The sequence below is a fragment of the Diadema setosum genome, chromosome 1 (genome assembly GCF_964275005.1).
Source record: "Diadema setosum chromosome 1, eeDiaSeto1, whole genome shotgun sequence".
Lineage (NCBI taxonomy): Eukaryota > Metazoa > Echinodermata > Echinoidea > Diadematoida > Diadematidae > Diadema > Diadema setosum.
This window is the reverse complement of record NC_092685.1, coordinates 23849158-23868937: the sequence shown is the minus strand read 5'-3', so window position 1 is coordinate 23868937 and position 19780 is coordinate 23849158. Positions and strand designations below refer to the sequence as shown.

The window sequence follows — 19780 nt, the reverse complement described above, 5'->3', positions numbered from 1 at the left end:
GTGTGGGTGCGCATGCCTACGGCGATATTAAATGTCTTTACTTTTGTGTACCCTGACCCTCATGTTGTCTCCATTTATTTCATTTTCATTTTGTGTAACGTGTACGGTACAGTGTACTCCTTTGTAACATTCATTCTGGATTTTGTTTCATGTTTGTAATGTTTATGATATGTATCCTATATTCTTTACCTGGTTGAATAAATAGTAATAATGATAATAATAATGAGTACCTGGTAATAGTGACACTCATTTTTAAGTAATAGTCCCACATACTCAGCTCTGTTGCTCACTTTGTTAGCAATTGTCAGTCCTGGCAACAGTGTGAGGGCATTTGAAAAAGAAAAGAAAAAATGAATGCAAGATTTAAAGACAGACAGAGAGAGAGACATACTGAAAAAATATAATGAAAGTGATGTCCTCAAGACAGAATGCATTCTTTGATATGAAGTATAGCGTGCCACTTTTAACTGTTTGTCTTTTGCAACTTCTCTTTCTATGCAAACTGACCTCAACTTCTGTTATGTACATGTGTAGAGTTTGCTGACATATTGCAGAGAGTGACATAAGAAATTCAAATCATGAAAACCTCTTCTATCCTAGCTATTTAGAGGAGAAATTATACCTGTTCTCATTTATGTAATATTTGCTTCTAAAATTTAAGTGTTGTTGAATATCAGAATCATGTGATCAAGAATTTAGTGAGATGTATGACAGAAAGTGTGTGTGCCTTGTACCCACCATTCATTCCAATGAATTGCCTTACGCTTATTTCTACAATATACTCCCTTTGAGTGATGTTCCCATACAACATCAGGGCCCTGTTTTATGAAGAGTTAAAACTGATTATAAAGTTGATTTCAACTGTTTGTCTATGGCAACCTGTATGGTAAGGAAATTTAAAATCGATTTTATCGTTTGATAAAACGGGGTCCAGGTGTGTCATTATAAGAGCATGAGACAGAGTGAAAAACAACAAGCGACATCTTCTAAAGCAGAGTGAATTCTGTGATATCAGTTCTCATAGAACTACAAGTGTTTCTTCTCTTGGGACTTTGATGCAAAATGACCGCTCCATTGTGCCATGTGCATGCCATTGCCTGTATGATGTGCTATACTATGCATAATCTTATTTAAACAATTTATATGTTTGTGCTGAAACAAAGAAAGAGAAAACTGACCAGAAACAAATGATTTAAAAATATTGTATATATACATACATATACACAAATAAGATATATTATGCTCTTTTATATAAGTAAAAGACTGAGAAAAGAATGCTGATCATGACATCATCAAGAGTCCTCTTACATTTGTGGCTGAATCGTTAACAGTTGCCGTTATTATGCAATGTGCGCTTCTAGAGTTTGTAAAAGTTGTTGACAGTCTGAATCATGTGACGAAAAATGTAGTAAGATGCATTTTCGTTGTGTGGCACTGAATGATATCACAGTGCCTTCATACATTCCACTGAATGGCATTCTTATACCTTGCCTTTATCTGCACATGTGTAAATATATACAGAGAGAGATAGATAGATATAGATATAGATATCAATGTCTTTGAGTTGTTTTTAGAGTTATATTTTGATTATTCTTTTTTAAAAATTCTGGAACAAATCTTGTCCATAGTCTTGATGCCAGCTATTCTGAAAAATATTGCTGTTGAACTGATGTTTGTTGGAGGAGTAAATGTTCAGTAAATGTCATGAATTGTGCCTTCTTTTTTTTTTAATTCTTACAATAATGCCTTGTAAACTGTTGTAGAAATATTCTTTTGCCTGTTTATTTCGGTATTTTTCAAATGCTCAATCACTGTGAGTAAAGCCTGTATGCATACTTCCTGTTTCAACAGTATCACATATTTCATAATAACAAAGTTCTTCAATCTCAAGTGAAAAGAGCTGAAATAAAAGTATTCTATCGTCAAGTGGTATCAAACTTTTGTTGAATAGAAATAGTTAAATGACAGTCATTCATTATGTAATACATCGATTCCATACCTTTCTGAAAAACACAGTTTTATACAGGATGTGTAGTTTTCTTGTTTTCTTCTTATAAATGCCTCCAAAATGAAGTGTCACTGGAAGCATTATATTTTGCGTTTGCAGTCCGTCCATCCATAATCAATTTTGTGGATGACATAGCGTAAGAACCATTTGAGTTATCCAAATGAAACTTGCCATATGTATGTATGTCTCAACAGAGCTGCACCTATCACCTTGTAAGCACACACCCTTGAGGTCAAAGGTCATAGGTCAAGGTCAAATTGTAAAATTTCTTTATTTAGCCATATCTCTGCAGTGCCTGAAGGTATTTACATAAAACTGATAGTGTATGGATGCATTATCGGATGAAAATTCTGTAGGGAAAGTTTTGTGCCATTGCATCCAAGGTCCAAGGTCTAAGGTCAAGTAAAAATGCTGATATTTCACTTGTTTCTCTATATCTTTGACATGGGTTGAGATATCTTCGTGAAACTTTATAATACAAAATTGTACGTATGCATGTATTACCTGACAGTGGTTCTCTTTTTGAAGTTTGGGGTCATGGGGGTCGAAGGTTGATGGTCAAATGTCCAATTAAAATGCTAAAATTATACACTATGTCCTGCTGAAATTACACCATTTTCTCCATATTTTGTAAATGTCTCACCCTATACACTTAAGTCAACTAGGTATGTATGCATTCCCACACAGTGATTCTGTATGGAAAGACTTGGGGTCATAACTCGAGGGTTTAGAAAGATCTGTATAATCGTGGAATGTAAAACTGTTGTTACACATTGTCAAGATGTACACCAGACTTATTAAATGATAGAACAATGCAATATAGCAGAGGCATGGCAGTCGGCATAGTGACAACTCTATGGTTGTATATTATGCCTTTTGCATTGATTTTGTGCCTTTCTAAACAGTGTCAAGCAAGATGTGCCTTTAAAAAAAAAGAATTCTTCATTCAGAGCCAGTGAATTGCATATGATCTTAAATTTTAGACATTTTACCTATTGTAGACATGGACTGATACACATTGTGTCTTCTTTTGTAACATGATTTTTCATTTGGTCAAATCTGTGCAATAGAAGAATTTATTTGGAACTTTGGCCATTTTATAAAGATAAACTTAATTTTGCTTGTGTAGTTTGCATTGAGATGTCATTGAAGATTGCCGTATTTAGTCATGTGCTATACTTGGAAATGCAGTATCATAAAGGTGTGCTCAACAATTGTTTATAGGCGATAAAGAGGCTGAAATTATTTAAACACAGTAGTATGCTGTACCTGCTCAAAGTAACTCCTGTTGCTGATTTAGCTCATGTTGCCTAACATTATGTTGAAAAAAAAAGACAAAATCATAAGAACAAGCAAACAAGGGAATTGATGTGTTATGCATTAGGGCTGAATAATTTGAGATCTGTGATGAGTAGAAGATAAAGTATGATAAAACTCTACATGTATCGGATCATCTGTTGACCATGTGTATGTGCTAATGTGAATCGTGTGCGTGTGTTGAAATCTGCGCAATGTTGTGATTTTGGTAGAGTAAAATAATTCCTTTGCTATACATTCAGTTGATGCACGACTTACCATGTGTAGACGGGAAGACCAGTGATGTTCGTATATCCTTATGCCAACATTTCTAAATTTTGAGACCCACAATTCCACCGCTATGTCTTATTTTGTGTCTGTACAATCACACAAACAGTGATTTTTCATCTCAATTACTTTTAGATTGATAATACTGATATTTTGGATCTTTTCAATAAATATACACATATTATACTTCAAATAAAAAGCTTTTTCTCATATCATTTTGTGTATGTGACATATATTTCGGGAGTTCAGAGAGGAAGGATACAAATAATATATATAAAATATGTGTATATATATATATATATATATATATATATATATATATATATATATATATATATATATACATATGTACATACATACATACATATATAGTATATATACATTATACATATATATAGCCTACATATATATATCTATATACAAATATATATATATATATATATATATATATATATATATATATATATATATCCGAATCCCGATGAAAACCCATTTTCTTTGCTCAAAGTTTTCGCTATTTATTATTACAATTATTTCTGGTCAGTTTTTCCTTCCTTGTTTCAAAATATATTACAACAAGCTGCATCGCTTCGGCGATCCCTCACAATTATTCCAAAGTTGATTTACATCGTTTGGGTTTATGTCAGGTTAATGTGTGTGTGTGTGTGGCACACATACACACACTATAGCTTCTGACCACACGAGCAAAGAGAGTTTAGGGTTTGGGACGAACACCGATCTAGGGCTTTCAATAGCTCAGTCGGTAGAGCACCGGTCTAGTAATCCGGAGGTCTCGAGTTCGAATCCCGATGAAAACCCATTTTCTTTGCTCAAAGTTTTCGCTATTTATTATTACAATTATTTCTGGTCAGTTTTTCCTTCCTTGTTTCAATATATGTATATATATATATATATATATATATATATATATATATATATATATATATATATGGAGAGAGAGAGAGAGAGAGAGAGAGAGAGAGAGAGAAATAGAGGAAGATGAAGGATATTCTTTAACAATTTTCCCCTATCATTTAAAGCCAAACCACAATTACAACATTAACACAAAACATAGCAAAGTTCATTAATGCAGTACATTTGTCTTTATTATAAATCCATAAACTGACATTTACAGATGTATAAAAAGTGGGCACAGATGGAAGTGTAGTATACTCGAGATGATAAGAACAAGATGGGCGAATCACTTATTACAGTGTACATAATGTCTTTGTATGATACGTGTTGATATGTTATTCTCTGTGGAAGGCAAACCATGTGCCTGAGATTGAGAAATAAAAATAACAGGTGGTTTGATGAAATTTGCCTTTATCTTGGAAGATGTATGACATTCCACATATCTTTTTGTTTGTTATTATGGGACGATTGCAATTGGACATCGACATGAAACCCCCATTCCCAACAAATAAACAAAACAAAGACCTCTTGTCAACATGAGTGTTCCTGTATAAATTATGGTTTCTTGTATTGTAATGCAAACTTGATTAAAGTGATAACGGTGGTACTGCGAGCTCCACGACTTGTGTACGAATAGATTGTTTGCCGTATAAGGTCGGATTCATCTAGTATTTGAACATCACAATGAATATCATCAGTTGCACATGAGAAACTTTGAGAAAATGAACCCCACTCTTTCAGCAATGTATTAAACTCAACTCCTGTAACTAATGATAATAACAATAATAATAATAATAATAATAATAATAATAATAATAATAATAATAATAATAATAATAATAATAATAATAATAATAATAATAATAATAATAATAATAATAATAATAATAATAATAATAATAATAATAAACAATGGAGCATGCATCATACAAAATGCCCCCCCCCCCCCAATTAAAAAAAAAACAATCGCGTGGTCGGTCATCTGTACCGCATGCGCGTTCCCATTTTTATTTTTTTTTTTTTGAAAGGGGTGTATTTTAGGGGCTCAAGTCGGTGAAAAAATCCCCAAATCGTTGCAATTGGCGGTATTCTAGTATCTTTTTCCCAGAAATATTTGTAAGTAATGGTGATTTTCAAATCTTTCCCAAACAATCCTGGAATAGCTTTCCAAACAGGATTAGTTTCAAACCCCCGAAAAATTTCGAAATTCCGCCTAAGTGGGGGGGGGGGGGGTTGACGACAAAATGGCATCGGCTGCCACTTTGCAAATTTTGCGAACGCAGTAAGCCGACAAGTTACTCGGGCTTTTTTACCAATCTGTTGAACGATACTTTGATGAAACATGTGATCCACTTGTGGTTCCTGTTCTTACTTTTGTTTTCGGTACATGGGATGGCTTTGGAATGCCTGGATTTGTTAATAAATGGAATTGTGATAGAGATATAACATTTCGATAAGTGAAAGGAAAGGTTAGTGCGCTCTCAAATAAATTGAGTGAAATCATAATTATGTTTGTGTGGTGTAGAATAATAAGTCAGAGGAAAACTGGATGACAAACAAATGAAAAGAATCGGACCTTACGTTGCAAGGTGCAATATGTCCAGATTTCACTGTTTTCAGCTGCATCTCAAAATCTACAGATATACCCGTATGACAAATCATCATCATAATCACCATCGGCCAATACCACACGCACGACTAGGGAGCTTTAGATATGTGACACGGACGTTTAAAACAACGATTACGTTCGCCGTTCTCCCCTCTCCCTGCGCGAGGACACAGCCTTTACAAAGTAAAATGACGCCCCCATTGGATCATTACATCGAGTAGCTCTCTGCGGTGTGCATTTGAGCGGACGAAAAAAAAAATGGCCCAGAATCGACTGTGAGCAGAACATTTTTTTTTCCCCTCTGAACGTCCGCGTCGCGAAAATCTAAAGCTCCATATTATTTAATCAAAGTGCACAACACTCCCTTGGCGTCAATGATGACAGTGATCAACTGCCTCATCATTATCAGTACCATCAGCTTAACAATCATAAAACTGATTTCTTTAATTTCTTTTATGACTATCCTGATTATCAAACTCCTTCATCATCGTCGTCATCACATCAACACCGTTATCACTATTATCATCATATTCGTGATCACCAGCATAGTCATCATCATCATCATCATCATCACCACCACCACTCTATTATCATCATCATCATCATCATCACCATCATCATCATCATCATCATCATCATCATCACCATCATCATCATCAACATCATCATCATCATAGTCATCATCAATTATCTACACGGCACTACAAGGGTCTCCGTTCTCGTCCACGAAAGTGTCCATGTCCGGTGTTTTAGCCCGCTGGAAGGGACTTCTGGGTCGCGGGAAAAATTTCGAGTTCGACGTAGGACTTGGACTGGGACTCGGGCTCCTGGCGGAAAGACCATTCATGGCAGCGTGGTCCACGTTGAGGTAGTTGCTATTTGGCGCTTTGTTGTCGGCGAGCTCCATTACACGACTTCCGGGTGACCTGGATGTGTGAACAAAACAAAGATACAATGAAAAAATCCTATTGATATTGCATATTGTGTTGTAACGGACATGCTACACTAATAGATGAATACGACAAGCGCTCTGGACACTAAACCTTGAGAGCTCGAGGCGAACAACAACATGATAATGAAGGTTAATGTTTTGTTCAGAAATGTACCTTTGGCTTCTCTTTTAATATGTATGAACGGTGAGTAGGTTCAAGAATAAGTTTTCGCGAGTTTCCTTCAGCTCTTACCAAAGATCGAAACACTAATATTGTAAGGATCCATTCATCTCTACATTGACTTATGCTTCGACAAATGCTTCGACTGAATAAATTATATCATTTAAAAAATCGAAACATTGCCTGGGATACAGACATTCGTATTAGGAGGAAATCAATCAACAAGGGCTCATAAGCGATGACATTTCATACTACACTCAGTCGAATACTAATACCACACATTGTATAATGTCACCAGCTTACTTTCTTCGGAAGATATTCTTGAAAGAATGTTTGAAGGAAGCCTTTCTCTGTCTGAGGTCTTTTATTTCGTCCTCGGGAAGTTGACATGTTCTCACGAACATCTGTTCTGTAATGGCATCGGCTTCCCTCTCCGTCAAACCCTCCACCGCCGCTAGGTCCGGCGTCTCTATTGTGCTGATAGACCTGGAAGGCGGAGACAGTCTTCTCGTAGGGGATCTCGATTTCGGAGAATGGGAGCGAACATTGTGTGACTTCTTTCGCGTTCGCTGGGAGGGCGGCAGTTCCGCGCGTCGTTCTTCGCGAATGATGTGCGCCTGGAGCGCTCCAACGTCGATGCTTTTCCTTCGCGCGTACAGTCGGCTGTTAGCTCCCGATCGGAAGTTCTGGGGGAGTGGCATTGGCATGTCCGAGCTTCGTAAGAACATATGTGTTTTCATGTCGTTAAAGCTCCTCGAGTTTGGGAGTCCGTCAATGTTATGCATGTTATCACTGCTCTTCGACCATACCTGCGGGAGGTTGCTGCAGCCGTTTAGCAGCACGTGATTCGGCGGAAAAAGGCTGTCGCTCATTTCATAATGTCCGAACATCATTCCGTTATTGTCAATACTCTTTCTTCGTTGCCTGCCCTTCGAGCTCGCCAGCTGCTTTGATCTCGGCAAGGCATTCGCCGGCGTCGATGGCACGTAGCCAACCTTCTCGATGTCGGTGTCGTCCTCGCCGAAAACGCCAAACGACTGCTGACGGGACAAACTCATGCGCCTTGCCCGACTCTTGCGTCTCTGACGCGAGGTGTCGATCACGTCTCCAGGTTGCCGATCATCGCGGGGAGTGTACATAGCAGCATTGCTTCCTTTCCCGATCATCCCCGGGACTGGGACTACAGAGTTTTCGGGATATTGCGTCACGAGCTGACTATGTCCATCATTGACGACATCATCGTGCTGTCCACGTATCGTTGACTGATACGGAGACGGGAAGCTCCAGTTGATGTTCACGCGACTTGTGGCCGCGCCGTCTGCTTGATCCTGTGTGATCGTAGCCTCTGACGGCACCGATCGCAGTCTGCTCTTGGGCTTGCCCTTGGATTGTATCGGGCGACTAGCCCACATGTCCCGGTCTACCGACAGGGATGGGGGTGACGCGTTCGAGAGGCCTCGCTCGCCTTCCATGGAATGGACGCCGCTGTCTCGTAGGTTAGTCTCTGCGCTGCTCTGACTGGAGAACGATGCTTTGCTGTTTCTCCTGCATAGAACACAAGGTATTGATATCTTCAATCAGTGTATTATCTATCCTCATAGGTCCATGAAGTACGAAAAGAGCAAAGACTTCTTTGTCACTGAGGTTGTGTGATTAACGATTATCTCTCTGCACACCCGCTAAAAAAGTTTGAGAAATGCGCTCTACCTTTGTTACAAAGGGGGAGGGTAGCGGTGGGAGGGGCGGGAGTGTGACTGTTATTAATGCAATGTACCATGAGTGTAAAATATTGCCATGTTTTAATATATACAACTAAAAAAAAAGCTATTAGCATTGATAAGTCCATAATAAACTTTCTTGAGGAAGATCCTCTCTAGGGGTGTGATTTGTCCTTCCTCAATCTATTCCACTGAGAATATTAAAGGGATGGTACAGTATTGGTGGAGATGAGAATTGGGCTTTTAACTTTTTGTGAGATACCAAGAAAACACTTATGATATCGTAAAGAGCTTACCATTTTAAGAGGAATACAAAGTTTATTTGATGAAAATCTGGTTTGGAATGACTGAAATATCCAAAAACAAAGTAAAACAAAGCGATCATAATTAAGTGTGGGTCCCACGCTTTGTTACAATTGCTCTTTTTGGGATATCTCAGCCATTTCAAAATCAATTTTCATCAAATAAACGTTGAATTCCTCATAGAATTACATGCTCTTTCATATTTCATAAGAGGTTTCTCATTATCTCACCAAAAAAATGTTAGAAATCTGAAACTAGGTTTCAACCAAAACTATACGATCCCTTTAAGCATCAAAGTGACCATCTGGATACAAACAACGTTAAATCAACCTATAATCTTCACTTCAAAAATTGAAATTTAGTCCAACTTAAATTTTGCCTTTAACAAGAGCACTGCAGCGAAAGTGAAGCGGTGGATCTCAATAGGACATCGATTCCATAATCTGTATGGATGAATATCGCAAATTTATCTCCGACATCCAATCACAAGCAACTACGACAACTGTGTTGGTCATGTGACTTTTCTCACTATCTGTAACTTTCTCCTAGGAATGTAAACGTCCACATTCACTCACCTCTTTCTCTCCTGCGTTTCCCTGCTCGATGATGACGGCTTGTCGCTCGATGTCGACGTGAGTTTGTCCATATCCTGCACGAAGCTGCGAAGTCGTCTCAGACACGACTCGACGTGAAAGCGATCGGGATGAGTCTTATCCGTGTACTTCAACAGTCGCTGAAAGTCGGGGAAAAGAAATGAGAAAGATGGCAAGATAGTACGCATTTAACCTTATACGCCAGAGTTACAAGCGTTTGGCAACGAATTTGAGCAATGACTTGATATGTGGCTGAAAATATAACAGTTATATCCCTTCCTCTTTTCTTTAAAGGCCTTAAATACTGGTGATCATTACTGCCCCTTGCACTGAAAAGAGCGGGGAAAGGTCCCAATAATTCAAGGTACACTGTATTTTCCCCTCTCTCACATTAAGGAGGGTTCACTTGATTCGACGTAGACATATAAAACACCTTCAGTTTTTTGTTAGCGAGCAAAACTTAAGTTTTCAAGCAGAAGACCCCCCCCCCCCCCCTTCAAAAAAAAAATATTGGAAACTGAAGTGAAACAAACTGGTTTACCTGAACACAAACACGAAATCAAGTTAGTCTTTCACAAATTTTATTATTATTCAGGTCTCTACAGGAAAACACTTTTGGACGAAAGAGCTTAAATACGGTAGATTCTCATTATGTCTGTTACATACATCGAGTCACTAGGGCTGGACGATCGACCACGTATAAGAAAGTAAAGAAACTAACCTTCATGAACCGTGCGTAGAAGGATATTCGCTGTAGTGGCGCCATGAGGTAAGTAAAGGGGTCGCTCTTTTCGTGTCCGTCCTCTGCAAGTTGCTTCTACAAATGACAAAAAATACGGGATGCAGATTTTATAACTAACATTCTATTTTGTGACTCTAAGTGTCAGTACTGACCAGGGATTGAAATCAGTCGTGGATTATTCAATGCAAGCATACGTGAAGAAATGTGATGTCACACTAGTTCATTATTAAAGTTTGTAATTATTATTGGACACAAATTTTGAAGTAAACTGTATTGTATTGATATTTGATAAATATTCGAATTTTGAATCGTTTATCCATATTGAATGTATCAATTTCTAACACAGTACAAGGTGACATTTGAATTACACGTCATGCTTCTGTGTGCTACAGGTACAAAAGAACCTTAAGGCTGTAATGAGCTTCATCTAACTTCAGAGCATTTAACGTTAGTATCTTGTAGCATGCAAACTTCTACCAATTCTAGAACACAGTCTACTTCAATCCAACAAAATTTAATCTGCGATCCCCACCAACATTTCTCTGATGCTATAATGTTGCATGGTATTAAGCATGATTATCTATTACACGAATCAATAGCGCCGATACCATTTACGGTGTACTTTTTACACGCGGTTCGTGATATAATATACTGAATGCTTGTTGAAGTGGATTATGCGCGTTGTTACCTCGACAAACTTGTAGAAGTTTTTGGTGGTAGACAGATGATTGGCGAGCACGGAGAGACTTTCCGAGAAACTCTTGACGTAGGTGGCGTACAGCGCCAGAAGAGATGACTGTGGAGAATGTAGAGAAATATTGTTGAATAATCGTCAGGCATAGACTACAGTTTGAATCGTGATATTCGTCATAGTTTAGAGTGTGTCCTTCAACTTATCAGTATCTCATTTTAGGGTAAAACATTCTTCTATAAGAAACAATTACATTGTCCAAAGGAATGTCTAATATGCTCATGATAAGGATTTTTCTTGAGTGTCTGTGTTCACCATGTTTGATTATAAGAACAGCACAACATAACGTATAACGTAGCAAAGCTCAGGTAAAGAAAATAATCTGATCAAATTAGCCTATACCGCCCGGTCGATAATATTTGGTCATTGTCATTGGCGTGCCCACCCCCCCCCCCCGCCCGATTATGGACCGCCAGCCTGTCGTCCATCGCACCACTTTGTAATGTCGTGTATCCCCCTCCGCCCCCCCCCCCCCCCCCATCATGCGAACCATTTCCTTTGCTTTCCAGAGTAAAGATGTTAACATATTCCTTGTAAAGGTAAGAAATGTACCAATAACACATTGTAGCGCTGGGCAGTACCATGATATTGAAATCTCTACATTTAATACAATATCTGTGTTGTGTTCCACCTTACCCCGTCACTCCCCGAGATTCTGGACAGCACATCTCCCATGATGCCTTTCCACTTGACGTCATTCAGCCTGGCGTCTAGGGCTCGCAGGAACGCGGAATGCTCCTGGTAGAGCTCGCCCAGACAAGGCGGGAACATGACGCTGTGGAGACACAACATTCAGGATAGCGGAAATGAAAACAATGTGGAAAGGAGTTAGGAGGCCTGCCTAGAAGGCGAATAGGCGATCATTAACGTTTTCATCACCAATAACACGTGTATATAGCATGTGCTCGGTTTTCGGTTCACCATGTGTGAGTCCTTAAAAGGACTGTTAGAATGACAGGAGGAAAGAAAAGGTAGGATAAGAGGCACGAAATTGAGTGAGAGTATTCTTTCTGGAATGTGTGTGGTCCTGAAAAGGACTGTGAACCGGAGACGAATAGAAGAGCTTAGGAGAAGGATTCTGTGTATAATTAGTCCAAATCTAATTAAGATAACAAATACAATGAAGAGATCTACCTCAAACACTCCTTGTATTTACAGTTTGTTATAAAAGTTATCTACAAACTTGATGTCTTTTTTTTTTCTCGAGAAGAACTCGCTCTGAGATCTGTTATATGGTAATGTTTTAATATCAAAGTCTGTGATAAAAAGGGCAGGTGGTAAACGTGCGCACATTATATCGGTATATATGTATAAGTGACATTACAATCTTAGAGCGGATCACACACAAATATAAACATAACATCTCACAGACATAAGAATCTTGAGGAGGGCCATAATCACGTCATTACGTGAAATGGAATTGTTTTATATATCAGAGATGGTTTGGAGTTACAATGCAACAATATGAGGTTCAATCTGGCAGACTGGTACCATAGTGGCAAGCAATGGCAAGGCCTTAAGACTCATAATCACGTCGTTATGCGAAAATGTAACTGTGACGTTTTGAACTGACCTGATATCGTTGATGGGGACAATGGACTCGATAACGAGTGGCTGCACGATGCCCTCCTGGACGAAGCGGAGCTGGGACACGTAGGTTTTCTCCGAAGACAACAGCGACTCGACAATCATCAGCCTCTTGTCTGACGTAGATCATGATGAAATAAAGATTGGTAAAGACATTCCAAGGATTTCTCAATGCCGTTGTATGCAACAGCGTGTTATACTTTAGTAATGGTACAGCTAACGTGACTTCTTCAATATCATGATGGCTAAATGAGATTAGTAAGTTTAATCTTTCACATTGGAATGTGTCCTCATTTGAACGGTGGAAACGAACAAAAAACGAAATGAGACAAATAATGCAAAATATAAAAGACACTGCAAAAATTGCTTCGATTCTTACGGATTATACATTTATTTTACGTCCTTTTGCGTCTGTGGTTTTCATGCAATGACAAATGCGTGGACGTATTTATCATGTATTATGCATATACGATCTGTGGTCACATCTCAGACAAGTGTTAGCCTTACAATGCTGTGAAGTACTCACAGAACAACAGAGTTTGTATGATTATGTTGGAATCGCAATATCATGTTGGAATATACAATAGTGCTGGACATCCTAATACTTATTTCATGTACAGTAGCATTTTAATCTCTTTCTATGAAAAATTTTAATGTCAATCTATTCAAGACTGATTTTAAAGACATTTTTAGTCATATATACTTTTCTTGCTGTCACTGTCCCTTCCGTTAGCAGACATTCCGAGTTCATTCTGCAAATTGCCCTGTTGAATAAAAACCATAAGGAAGAAACATCGATTCGGGTTACATGGAAATAGAATTCATAATGAACGAATATATCGGAGGGTTATAGATGCTAGATCATTGAAATTCAGAGCTTAATTATGACAGTTTCGATGTTCAAAGTCGCGCCTGTAACTTTATCTGAGCGTTCCAGGTAGAAAAATTCAAAGATGCACAAAGCAAAACGGATGATGGTGATGATGATGATGATGATAATAATGATAATAATAATAATAATAATAATAATAACAATGATAATAATATCAACAACAACATTACTATTAATGATAATGATAAAAAACACAAGCACACACACATACATGCAAACATGATTGCGAAGTTTGGGCAGTATCGTACTTTTTTGTTTTTTACAGGCGAATTTTGGACAAAAGGGGGCAAAAAATATCCAAAATAAATATGATTCGGATTTTACGTCACCCTTTTATAAGAAGTAATGTCACATCATATCACGACTTCAGTTCACTATTGGGATTTTCAGCAACATGATAAAATTTAGTCACTCGACGCACAAAGGGTTATTACTCTACAGTGTATTGATAATAGCTGGTCGAGTGGCAACGTAACAGCTGCCGCAATATAAAAAGAAATATAAATTATGAGAAAGAGAGAGAGAGAGAGAGAGAGAGAGAGAGAGAGAGAAGAAGGGACATGATATAGAGATTAGCGCAGGTGTAGGGGTATGATATTATCAAACTCTCTTAATCTTTTATATATTTTAGGTCCTATGTCAAAGAGAGAATTACGCCATAAGACGTAAACCCGCTGTCATAGCAACGCGGATAGACTAACCAACCTGCATCGGATATCGGCCCACCTGTTCTTGGCTTACAACTACGTTTTATCACGACATGATATTGATCGATGTGTGTGTGTGTGTGTGGGGGGGGGGGGGGTATGAAAAGCTATTATAAGCATGGTGTACACTTTAAAAAGTGTGATTTTGCCCCACGACCTTTGTTGCTTCAGTTATCTTACACTGTATAATTATCATTATAATGAGTATATCTTTCTTTCTTTCAACAATAAATTGAATTTATACTACTTTGATATAAGAAGAAATGACATCTTTGTAAACACTCCATGTGACTAACATTTCTGTTGTGGAGCAGACCATCTGCCGAAGGCGAGGCGAGAACCACTCGTTGCCGATGATACTGCTCGGCAAACTGTCGGCTCAGCTTCGTCATTTGTTCGGCCGTCTCGATAGTCGAGTCGTCGGAATCGGAGAGCTCGGGCTCAACTGTATTCAGAGAGAAGAGCCAAGCAGTATTGGAATGATTGTGGGCCTATTTCGTGTTTGGTATGCAAAAAGTGCATCAGTTAAAAAAAAAAAAAAAAACCGAAATGTATAGTTCGTAAATGTCATGTCTTACAATAGCAGATCAGTACTTATGTCTTCATGATAGGTCAGCATTTATTATTTCCAACCTAAACAAAGAAATATCCTTGATAATTTCGTCTACCGAGGTATGTCACCGCCATCACTCTACCTACCCCTATAATTATTACCTCCACAAGAAAGCAATCAAGTATGAGAAATAAGATAATTGCATTAGTGAAAATGTTAACTCCATTGTAATTTCATTCCTTTGGTGGCATTTGACAATCTGTTTCGGATAGGCAAGTGTTTGTGTTTTAGTCGAAAAACTAAAACGAAGTCTTTAACTTTGAAAATTGAATCTTTTAAGAGTGCATAAGCTCCTCCAGTTACACATGCAGGTTCTGCAGACACCGCTCGCCTTGCCCTACCTGGGCTGCTGCCTGCTTCTGGTAACGAGTCGATGAAAGGCTGGAGCATGGGGGGAACCGAGTCCTTGGGCTCCTCGAAGTCTCCCCGCTGGTAGCCGCTCTCTTCCGACTGCCAAGAGCGCCGGGAACGATAGCTCTGCGGCGGCCTGCGTGTTGGCGAACGGGAGATGGCGCACGGTGAAGACATCAATAATATTATGGAACCAGTGTCACGACAATAGCATAATTACTACGTCATGATTTTCTTTTTTTAATGTGCAGTCTATACATGAACATGTGCACTGTGTCAATCTCTATGTCACACCAACCTCTTTGGTCACACCGACATGCACCTGTACTATATGGGAGTAAGGTGATGCAAAATTGATACCTTTACATCCAAACTATACACACAGGCGAAGACAAACAGACAGACAGACAAACAGACAGACAGACGAACATGCTCTCTCTATCTCTTTGTAATATTTGTATTACCTATGTCGCTTTACGACCAAGAAAAAAGAAAAATTGCCTCTATTTTTCATTAATTCATGAGCGTCTGGCATCGTGTGACATGCAATGGGAAAGGTTAAAAAGGAAATCTTCCAATAGATTTAAAAAGATCTTCAAAAAAAAAAATGTACTTGTATGGAACATAGAAGACGGTGTAACCATCGTCTTGACTAGTTTGGCTGATCACAGCATCAGTACAAGGTCAGAGAATTGTGTCAACCGAATCTTTTTCATAGCGCTTATCTGGAGGGGCAGCAAGTGGATGTTTGCAAAAAAGAAAGAAAGAAAGAAAGAAAATAATAGTGATGATAAAATAGAAATTCATAACTTTTAGACAGGTTGCGTAATTTTCCTTTCCTTTTCATTTGCTGTTTTATTTATCTTTCTCCTTTCGCGAAATCCAGACAATAACAGTACCGGATATGCGGTCTAATCAAATTTAATGTTTTATGTAGGCCTACTATTACGAATAAATGAAATGAAATGACAGGTGAGGGAGAACGGCTCTTTGAATATATTATTCAAATAATTATGGTATTAATCATATTGCCTTACCCATTGTTGACGAAGCTGGCGCTCTCCTGGATTTGTTTCTTGATGGTTTCCTGCTCTTGTTGAAACTCCATGAGCTGCCGCTTCAGGTCCAGTGTCGTCTGCTGACCCTGGGCGACCTTGTCCATGGCTCCTCCGAGTTCTCCCTGATATGACGACAGAATGACGTCATGATTACGAAGTGACGGATTAAATCTTAATCTCCTCACAAGAAAGTCAGCTACTCGGACTTCCTCTCTCGGTGGATAGATGAATAATTATTAGCAATGACATTTGTGTGTTTTGAAGGGCCAATGGTCAGACAATGCCACTGACCGCTGTATTTCTATTCCTCCGACTGGACATTCCTGTCCACTTACAACACTCTTACATGTAGACGGTATTGTATACTCTGATCATCATATCCGATTAAAATCATAACGTCCAACTTCATCCAACCAAGGAGGTTCTAGAGAATGGAGTCCCAACCGTCTTATTTCCTTTGCTAGATGTTTGAAGCATGTGGCAAACTGGATCTGCCGCTCAGATAGGAAGACAATTGACTCGTGTCTCATTGCATAATCACCAGCCACTTTCAAAGGAAGATATGTCTTTGTGATGGTAATTACTTTTCGCTATACCTTCTTATAAAAGGTAGGTGGTACAGACACGAGGATGCGCGAATAGAAATTGAGCAAAAAATGCTGAAATAAAGATGAAAATTACTCGACTGGGCATACCCGGGCACTAATCTGATATATCTATCAATATAGAATTATACTTGAAGATTATTCCACAAGTATAATTAGTTTCATTTGTGAAAATTAAGCGGAAAAGTGATAAAAGCAGCTTTCCAGGATGGTACAGTTTTAAACATTTTTACATGATACAGCTCTGATTTACACTTTTGCGCAAATTTCTGGACGGAATTGACTTTTGTTTTACATGCTTTATCATTACGTAAGATTTCATTTCATCTAATAAATAAATAAGCAAAATATGGCCAACATTATGATAACGTTCAAAATGAATCTTCAGATTGCTCAGCAAGACGGTGGCTTGGAACATCGATCATCAAAGGCACAAGTGCACCTGTGGAATTCTTTTGTACATCAATAGAAATCTGACAACTGTTTGAATAATTGCAGCCAGTTGGAACTCCTATGTATTAAACCTCCTTGATCCATAGGCATAACGTTGATAATTTTGCCTAGAACGCATGCATGTTGTCTAAAGTCTAATTGAAAAAAAAAAGACAACGAACAGAGTACACATACACACACATACACGCAAACAACACAATTCCTAAAAGAAAAAAAAGGTTAGTGTAGAGGGGTGAAGATGTGAAATGGCTGATTCGAATGAGATCTTACAAATACATGTGTGGAGAGGATGACAATTAAATACTAAAAAAAAAAAACAGCCATAGCACAAAACAGTTCTTTTCCCCATTCTGAGCTATGCAACTCCATATACTTGGTACTATATATCTATATTTAGGCACTTGCAGCTGAAAATCCATGCATGTTATATTGATTGCATACCCCGTTCACGTGATGATTGTCGCTGGCAACCGGAATGACTTTTGAATTGAAGAGAATATGCTACACCACCTGTTGCAAGGATTAAACGTAAGGTAAAAGCGGGAATGGGGGTACCGATCCACACTTGAATATGATAATCATTAACATGTTAAATGTACCTTCATGGATTGGACCATCTCGGTGAGTTGTTCCACCTTGCTGTCGTTTTCCTGTTTGTGGGTCTCGAGCGTCTCCTGAAGCATGCGGTCGCCATTTTGGATTCTGGATAGCTCCTGCATGGCCAGGACGAACCCGTCTTTCATCTCCTGGACGAGTTCATGGAGCTTTGTTCACATATAAAGATATTATAAAGACGTTATAATTTCGCATATAGTTTGTAAAAGATGAGGATTGTTATGTGCAAAACGATGATAATGAAGGAGCTTGCTCTACGTTAAGAGATGCAGAAGTTGTCGAAACTTCCACCATGACATGCCGTCGTGACAGCGCGGGATAAACAGGCCTACCCTTTATCATTTTCTGTAAAATAACAAATTAGCTTATAATTAGATTTACAGATCACAGTTACAGGTTAAAAATATTGATTGAGAGGTTGCCCTCGGAGTGGCTAGATTGCCCTCGGAGTGGCTATAAAACTCATCACTAACATAATGTCAGACAATACAGATTTTGTTGTCAATAATATGAAATGATGCTTTTATCTTATCGTTTGTTTGTTATTTATTTCTCTGCAATTATAAGTGCTTCAGGGTTTTTCGCCCAAGACTTAATTTCTAGAAATGCATCAACTCAAGTATTAGTGACACAATCAATATTATTACACACAAAAAAAAAAATCAAAAGAAAAGCAAAATCAATGTCAATTCAGATTGAGGCAACGCAAATGATGATTTCAAACGCGGTATAGAATTCTATGCGTACTCATATCAGGGGTGCGTCGTCTTTTGACAACTCAAGAAAGGCAATGGAGAGTTGGGATCTCATGACGGTATGCATGCATCTCATATAGAGTCCGAGCGCAACATTTTGTTACCCTTCGCTGCTGGCAGAGGAGACTGCACTTTCGGCAACCTGTCTCCGTTAGGACTGCATCACTCGCTTCTCCAATCTCTGCCTCTCTCTATGTCTTTCTCTCTTATTCTTTTTGTTTTTCTTATTTCTATTTTCATGTCACACGGCGAGAACTGTCTCCCTCCTTTCGTAATAGGACGAGATGAGCAAGGAAAACACTGGCGGGCACGCTTCCCGCGGACAGCTCACTCTCTCGAAAATGAGACAACTCGTTCAGTGTTGAACGCTTCTGGCGCTCAGGGTTATCCGATGGGTGGCGAGAAATTATTAGATTTGGGTTTATTTATGTTGCTCTCTCAGTGCCTTTTCTCCCCTTTAGGGTGGAGCAGTGTTGCTATATCCGATGAAAATATCTTCGCCAAAGATTTGATTGAAAATCGAGACTAACCTTCATCACTCATGCTTAGATTTTGAACAGTTTATATTTGACACGAATAACACGACGGAATCGATTCAAATCCTGTACAGGATTTATTCTTGGAGATTATTTTGCCTTTCCAAAGGAGATGTCACGATTTTATGAAACAAACAAACACACACACACACACACACACACACACACAAACACACACATACATATATCATAAATCAATCTCCCTCTCCAGACCTGTTAATATGTCATTTTCTGCTAAATTTCGCAAGGATTTCCAATTATAACAAACGTTTC

At 38.5% G+C, this 19780-nt stretch overlaps 1 protein-coding gene across 1 annotated transcript; it reads right to left on the bottom strand.

Annotated features, from left to right (window-relative positions):
- Positions 1–6807: 6807 nt before the first annotated feature.
- LOC140226452 (uncharacterized) lies at positions 6808–18359 on the bottom strand. Its single transcript, XM_072306954.1, has 12 exons — positions 18201–18359; positions 16523–16665; positions 15476–15621; positions 14818–14966; positions 13626–13686; positions 12909–13038; positions 11972–12110; positions 11273–11380; positions 10564–10659; positions 9825–9982; positions 7532–8773; positions 6808–7042 (listed from the first exon to the last, which is right to left on the bottom strand). Exons 1-12 carry the CDS (start codon positions 18342–18344, stop codon positions 6808–6810), a joined length of 2751 nt encoding a protein of 916 aa, XP_072163055.1. The 5' UTR covers positions 18345–18359.
- Between the last annotated feature and the right edge of the window lie 1421 nt (positions 18360–19780).